Below are 8,424 nucleotides of genomic sequence, written 5' to 3' on the forward strand. Positions count from 1 at the left end.
ATTATATAAATAATAATATTCATTTAGAAATGAACATTATTTTATATTACAATTCTTATAGGCAACATATGAAATTTGTTTGACATACATTATCTGATTGTAAAAATATAACTTTCTGTCTCTACCCTTCTTTTTAGTACCAATCCCACTCGTTTTCCACAGTACTTTCCATCTAAGTACCTAATAGTGACCACTTTCCACAATACAATTAAGTCCGACCCTTTTTTCTCATTGCATGTAATGAAAGTACTTCACATTATGAAAACCAAGTGGGCATATATTATTAAAGTTTTTTATTGAATCAAAGTGAACGAGCACATTGCAGACAGGTAATCCTTACCTTATCTTTTAGTCAGTTTGACACCAGCAAAAAACACTTTATAGAAAAATAAATTAAAAAAAATCCACATAGACTACTAGCAGGAATGTACTGCTATTCTGTTAGTATATCTATGTCTTCGCATATGAAAATCATTGCATTTTTTGTACATAAATTTGTTCATAAATTACCAGATCTAATGTAAAAAATTTTTATGGAGAATGCTTGAATCAAGATAAAATGTACAATCAGTCATAAGATTAATAAAAGCCATACGAGAGCAACCTCACACTGCATTGTTAAAGAGATAGCTCACCCAAAAATAAAAACTCAGTCATCATTTACTAACCATAATGTCATTCCAAACATGCATGACTGACTTAAGTATCAAATTATCTTATATGTTCCAGAGAAGATAATTTGATACTAAAGTCCACTGTCACCAAAACTGTTTGGCTACTAATTTTCTTCTAAATAACTTCTTTTGTGTTCCGCAGAAGAAAGAAAGTCATACAGGTTTGGAACAAGAGTGAATAAAAGACAACAGAATTAACATTTTGGAGTGAACTATCCCTTCAAGTACTGTATGTTGTTTGAGCTATTTGAAAGGTTTTGTGGTATTTCAAACCTCAAACAGACCATGAGGGTTATGATCAACATATACGGACAACAAAGAGTTCAACGCATGTGGCATATGTGACACAGTCCTGGCAGGCTACTCTACTTCCTGCAGGGATATGGAGCATTGTCTGCCCTCATATATTGATTTATGCACAAAGTTTATTATTATAGACTGAACCACATACAGTCAATTACCATCTACTCTCTGTAGAGATAGAGAGAAAGAGAGAGGAAGAGACAGAGAGACATAAATTAAAATAGAGAATTAGAATAGGGACCTTAACAGAGAGGACAACAACGAGTAGAGAGAACAACAACAAGCCACTAAGGGTGAAACAGAGATGAGAGACAGAGAGTTCACAGCTTTCCAATGAAGAAAGAAGCAAATAGGCACGGTGGGGGTGCCAAATGGTGCTGCCGGTGGGCTGAGCAGAGCTGCCGTCTCATGCTGCGAGACTAACAGACAGACACAGCCGCTGCGAGCAGGACAGCGGGCGAGATCTCCCTGCGAGAAGAGCCAACCTCAATCATGAGATCTGATCCTCTTCTGTATGTCCACTGTGCCCACAGCAGATATTATTGTTTTTGGTATTCTTGCTGCAGGGCATAAAGTGGGTGGAGTCATAGCCAGCTGGGAAAAGGTGTGACTCTGAACATCCCGTGGCATCAGATATGGGTATGAACTTTAAGTCAACTCAATGACTGAAGCACTATCAGTTCCTTAATACTGTCATTTCCAGCCTTCTCCTGTCACCTTGACAACGCCTACTCCAAATCAGCCTCTAGACCATCCCCTGTCTCCATGACAACTTGGACAAGCGCTCAACTCCATCTGTCGCCCTATCCACCCATGGCCTGCTCTTCTCTTCCTCAATCGCTGCGATAATGCTGAACCCTGGCCCACCTCTCAGAGGGACGGTCTGATTGTTCTCGCACCCTTCTCTTTCATAGTGATGTATGGCACCTGCTGACAGCCTAGTGAGCAAAGCTTGTTTAGAGCACATTGAGTTTTTGATCAAACTGAATATGAATAGAATTGTTATTGCTCATACTTTGAGATAGGGGTCTGTTCAAATTCCTATTAAGCCTAAGTATTAGATTTAACCCTCTACCGCATAGTGTTGCCATATGGCAACATACATTTTATGTTAATTTCCTTGCCACTGTCTCTTTAACAGAACATTCTTGTTTTTTTTGTTGGTAAGAGAAGACCTTAGTTCAGCCAATGATGTGCTTTGGTTAAGTCACATGACATGCATTTTTTTTCTGTGGCGCGATTTTCTGACAGACTGCCGTCTCTTGTATGTAGTTGCTGAAAGCAAATTAAAACGTCAGTAACAAACAAGGACCCGCCCATGTCACATTCACAAAAAAATTGTTAACATCATCTCAGGTAAGTTATGAAAACATATTCACCACTCAAATTTTTTTTTATGAAATTAGTTTTTGGTTAATCGAGAAAATGTCTGTGTTGCCATATGGCAACACTGCACAATAATGGAATGGCATTATTATAATAGGTTAGATAGCTAGCAAAGATCAGCTGCAGTCTGTTAAGCTGTAACAATAACAACATTAATGCTAGTGATATAATGTTGATTAGTCGTATGTTAAGGACTGCCATGGCATTTATATTATGGATTAAATCAACATCAGAGATCTGCCACCACAGCCAGTATACTGGCCCAGACCTACCACTGGCCTACCGTTGTGTCTCAAAAAGGCAGGTGCAAGTGGCTGTAAGTGTATTGTTACGGTGAAGTGCACCAAATGTGATGTGTACATGTGTCTCACCTCTGAAAAAAAATGCTTTTTGAAGTTTCATACAGAAAAAAGATGCATTTCAAGGATTATGGGGGGTTCATGTTCATAACCTTCCTCTCATAAGATTGCGTAATGTTGAATTTTCATGAACTACAATATTTTTGGTTTTATGTCAATGTTTTATGATACATAATGAACAGTATTAGATTTGTTTTTAACTGTCTACATTTGCAATTTAAATAATATTCACGAAAAACGCAATGAAATTCAAAGAATATAAAGTATTATTCAGCAAAATAATAAATTCCATAAATAAAAGCACAAGATGTTGGAAAATAAGTATAAGGTGTTGTTTATATTTACTGCTAAAGCTTATAATAGCACAAATTTATTCAATACAAACAACATTTCTGAGGAAAAATATTAACTATATACACTTACACTTATTTTAAGTTATTTCCACTATTGCGCGTTGTTGCCATATGGCAACATATCATAAAGCCATTCTAAGAAAAGAAAAAGTCAAATATTTTTTTTTTTTTATAAATTTATCATAATGCGTGCGGTAGAGGGTTAAACATATAACTCATCTGACAGTCTTTGCACTGCGTGTACATAATTATGGTCGGGAACATTTTTTTTTTGGGAAAAAAAAAAGACTTCAAAACAAAGTAGTGAGGGAATATTAACAGTTCTTGTGCATCTTGCTGATTGAGATGGAATGCCCTAAAATACTAGATTGGTTAGATGACAGCATGTAGTAAAAAAAAAAAAAAAAAAAAAATTATATATATATTAGTGCTGCTTGAATATTTGTGAACCCCTTGCAGAATCTGTGAAAATGTGAATACTTTTAACAAAATAAGAGGGATCATACAATATGCATGTTATTTTTTTATTTAGTACTGTCCTGAGTTATATTATACTATTTTACATAAAAATGTTTACATATAGTCCACAAGACAAAATAATAGCTGAATTTTTAAACTCAAAAGTTTGTGAACCCTTGATTCTTAATACTGTGTGTGGTTGCCTGGATGATCTCGGTTGTTTTTGTTTTGTAATGGTTGTTCATGAGCCCCGTGTTTGTCCTGAGCAGTTAAACTGCCTAATATTCTTCAGAAAAATCCTCCAGGTCCCAAAAATTCTGATTTCCAGCATCTTTAGCATATTTGAACCCTTTCCAGCAGTGACTGTATGATTCTCAGATCCATCTTTTCACACTGAGGACAACTGAGGGACTCAAACACAACTATTAAAAAAAGTTCAAACATTCACTGATGCTCCAGAAGGAGAAACAATGCATTAAGAGCCGGGGGTGAAAACTTTTGAACAGGATAAAGATGCCCACATTTTTCTTATTTTGTTTAAATATCTTTTTTTTTATTTTTTTTATTTAGTACTGCCCTTCGGAAGCATCAGAAAAAACTTAAATGTTTGCCAGAAGACAAATTAAGCACAATATTCATTGATCTTCAAATTCAAAAGGTATATAAAAAAAAAAATTGTTTGACAGCACTACTATATATATGTGTGTGTGTGTGTGATATATTATATATATATATATATATATATATATATATATATATATATATATATATATATATATATATATATATATATATATATATATATATATATATATATATATATATATATATATGAAAGTGTGAAAGTTTAGAAAAGGTTCAAATACGCATAAGATGCTGGAAAACTGAAGAATCTGCAGGATTTTTCTGAAGAACAGAGCTCAGTTTAACTGCTCAGGACAAACAAGAGACTCATGAACAACCATCACAAAACAAAAAAACAGTTGTAGCTCATCTAGGTAACCAAACACAGTATTGAGAACCAAGGGTTATATAACACATATACACATACACACACATACACATATATACACATACACACATTATATATATATATTAATTAAAATGTCTCTCTTTTTTTTATTATTATTATTTAGCAATGTAAGTGCATCTGCTTTTCTAAAAAAATTCTTCCTTGAAAGTACAAAGTTGTTAATGAAACCATTAAGGAACAGGATTCGTTGAGTTAATTACAATTCCAAAATGTAGACATGATACCTCAAATTGTACAACTTAAGAAGTTAAGAAGTGTGATATTACTTTTCTAAGCAATCAGGCTTACGATTTTGCCATGACTGAGCCGATATGACTGAGACATGGGGCTGAGCACAAAACAGTCACCATATCAATGCTCTAACAACCACCCAATACACCATTTAACATCTTTAAGAAAAAATAAATCACCTTTACATTACAATGCCATTTTACCTCAAATGAGAGTCAGCTATTTTTTCTCAACAGTCTGGACTGAATCCAACTGGCGTCTCTTCCTATACCCATAAAGGAAAGATAACCACACACAAATCCAATGTGAAGAACCCAATCTGCAAAGCTGCATTTTTTAGATAAATGACTTATGTCTTCATGACAATCTCATAATTTAATCATATATATCTACACAGGTGTGAAGTGGAGGAATTACGTTGTGTGAATGTCTTAATCATTAGAAGCTTTCCATCAAAGTCTCAACAAACACCACCATGCCGACATGCCTGTCACTTTTCTTTCCAGCTGCGGGGGGCCTGAGCCCACAACACTGCTTTAAGTCTCCCTGTTACTACGGTAACCCACAGCCAGGAAGCCTGGGATTGGCTGCGGGAAGGTGCAAGCCTGAATGCAGGCAGAATAATGAGATAGAGAGAAAGAGAGAGAGAGACTGAAAGAGAGAATAAGCTGAGGGAATCGTTGACAGTTTACGCTATAAACCTGCCATCTTATTCATGATGATGTGTAACAAAGAAGCTTATCCTGTATTCATTACTGATCAAAACAGATCTGTACTGAACACAATTTTCTCAAAAGTATCACAGTTTACCTGGTACAGAGATAATTCTGAGTGCGTGTGCATATATTTATCTGGTTACCTGGATTGTAGGTGCTCCAGCTGAACTTGTAGGTTCTCTGACTGTTCCACCTGCTCATCCAGGGATCTCTGTAGCTTTCTGGTCTGATTATGAGCCTCATCCAACTGAAACGAATGCATAATACATAGCTTAGGGATCAACATTAAGGATGACAGACAGACCTTGGCTAGTGTGAAAGAGTTTGATGCTGCCGTGTTGTCAATATAGCGTACGTTCATTGATCATAACATTTATGCCTTGCAAACTTGAAGAATAGTTTTTCTGTGATTTATTTAAGATTGTAGAATTCTGCTGATTTAAATGTCACCAATGCAATGTTATCTAGCAGGTGATCAAATTTAAGAAAATGACTTGAAACAGTCAGGAGAGATAGGAAGAATGGGTTGAAAATTAAAAATCAAATAAAATGTATGTTATAATTGTATGTTATTCTAGCAAAAATGTAGTTATATCTATATAATTTCATATAATTCTAAAAAAGTAAAAGCCTAATCAATTTGTTATAAAATGTTTAAACATAACATAATATATAACATAATAATGGGGCCCATGCAAATGTTTTCAGTGAGAGAAAAATTCTAAACTATGGCTAAAACAAAACACTTATTGTTGAGCCCTGTTTTAGATTAAAAAAATATATATGCTGGAGCCCTGTATTAGATTTAAATAAAAGGACAACAACAAAGAAAACCACAAAAGCAATTTTGGATTTAATTTTGAGCAAGCGGTTTGGTTCACCTCATCTTCAGCCTGGCCCAGCTCTTTCTTTAGCTCCTCCACCCTCAGTCTGAGCTTCTTAACTTCTGTCTCATGCTGCTCCACACGCCGGTTAGCATGTGCTAGCTCAGCCATCTTCTCCTGGTACTGTTTTTTAACCTTGGAGTGGACGTGCCGTAAATCTGCCAGCTCCTGCAAGAGAGCGGATGTATTGACACCATGTTCCAGATACAAGACAGCTGAGAACTCCAGCATCATCACCCACCTGGGTGAATGTGATTTCACCAAGTACAACATGTTCCTGGATCAACATCTTTGTTGATCCTGGAACAGCATTCCAATCAACCAATCAGATTTGAGGACCAAGTTTTCCATTTATGTCAAGTTTAGGCTTAGAACCTGGGTTAGGTGCTTCCACAACAGTGTTATTTTAGGTATAAGTTAGGTTTAGGGTTTGGGAAAAGGTTAGGACTAAATTTTCAGATAGGAATGTTGCAGGAACATGTCTTACTTGGCAAAATCCCAGTGACCCACCAACCTGTACACTGCTTAGTGTCAGTAACATTTTTGTATACTTTGACACAGAATCGATATCAAAAGTATGTTTGTGTGTGCATTAGAGGGGGTTTTATATACCTTCTCAGCCTGGCTCATGAATATTAATTAGGGCTTGTACTCTACTGATGGTACATTCACTGGTTTGCAGAAGCTGTTGGCCTGCAAGAGTTTTTCTCTTTTCACTGCAGCCAAGCAAAACAAAGCTCATAAATATAATGTTTATTGCCTGAGTGTGAGGTATAAAAGTCCTAGAATGGTTACTACACTCCCGCTAAAGACAAAAAGCATGAAAAAAGTAAACATTTTCACATGCTATCCACTGGATATCTTTTTTGAGCTTTTTTAGAGAGAAAACACAGGTCGCATAGAGCTATTAACTTAAGAGTAATGAAAATAAAGCAGAGTACCTTCCTAGACATTAATAAAAGGGGACACCATTCTTCAGTTCTCATCTCAGCACAAGGGACTGTGATGGGGAGCCCAAGTCACATCTAAACACTCCACCCCACGACTAACAAAGAACATTATGTTGCCAACAGAAGTTGCTTTGCCTCCCTATATAGTGTTTGTTTTCTCCTATTATTATTCTGCTGTCATGGGAGTCTATTGCAGCCTATAGAGCACAAGAGTAAAAAGTTTAACACAGTTATTGTAATGTTCGTATAATACAAAGTTGAGCCACCATGGCTCAAAAGAACACCATGTTATAGCTATTTTCCATTACAATTGAATACTTTTGCTCTGCCTCACTTCTTATACAGTTTTTGGGAACAGTGCAAGTCAAACATCAATGCAGAAACGTTCAACTCTCTTTTTTATATTATGTAAGCCTTGAAAATCTCTTTACATCTACCATCTTGAAAACCACTCAAACTCGCCACTAGAAAATGTGCCCTGATTAGGATCCGGAAACCACAGCCTCAAGTATTTAAATCAGACAAGACAAACTAACACTGACTATGTATTTGTTTAAAGGTATTTGTTCAAGTTGATCTTGTGGTTAGACAAGGCAGGACGAGGCTTCTGAAGAGAGACAGCTCCTGGTATGCGCTATACCACAGCCCATATAGCAAACAATAAAGGGAAAGAAAGACAAAACAAACAAAGGTAAATAATGGGTCCCTGTGGAACAGTTGAAAAACACTCGGGATGCCACAATAAATAACAGAATGTGATAAATTCTAGTAAAGGTGGTAGTTTAAAGTGGTTTAAAAAGCTTACTCATTTATGTTGGTGCAGGATGATGTTTTCCCCTCTTTTCACCAGTCTTTTTAGTTTATGTGGCTGTTTTAGATAAACGGTCAAATAAAAGTATTCTGAAATTTAAACATCATTGGTTTCAAAACTGGAGTTTGAGTTATTTAAACGATATGATCTTATGTATGTGCTTTGATCATGTTGAAAGTAAATAAAAGTCTAAATCAGATCATTTGAATGAAGCACCCGTCTATCTCTTAGTGTCCTGTACAAGTCAGGATGGTCAAGTGACAGA

At 35.8% G+C, this 8,424-nt stretch overlaps 1 protein-coding gene across 5 annotated transcripts in view; it reads right to left on the reverse strand.

Moving 5' to 3' along the window:
* Positions 1-8,424, reverse strand: part of ccdc102a (coiled-coil domain containing 102A) — a 96,424-nt gene that overhangs the window by 27,028 nt on the left and 60,972 nt on the right. For 4 of the 5 annotated variants that reach the window (XR_010896418.1, XM_067400848.1, XM_067400846.1 and 1 more), the window contains exons 7-8: positions 6,396-6,566; positions 5,658-5,761 (exon numbers count right to left, since the gene is read on the reverse strand). Coding sequence is in view for 4 of the 5 variants with exons in the window: in XM_067400848.1 (XP_067256949.1) it covers positions 5,658-5,761; positions 6,396-6,566 (275 nt within the window). In the remaining variant the exon portion in view is untranslated. Of the gene's footprint in view, positions 1-4,649; positions 5,064-5,657; positions 5,762-6,395; positions 6,567-8,424 lie in introns of those variants that run through there. The other variant, XM_067400850.1, reaches the window with a different exon arrangement.

The sequence above is a fragment of the Chanodichthys erythropterus genome, chromosome 11, assembly GCF_024489055.1.
Source record: "Chanodichthys erythropterus isolate Z2021 chromosome 11, ASM2448905v1, whole genome shotgun sequence".
NCBI lineage: Eukaryota > Metazoa > Chordata > Actinopteri > Cypriniformes > Xenocyprididae > Chanodichthys > Chanodichthys erythropterus.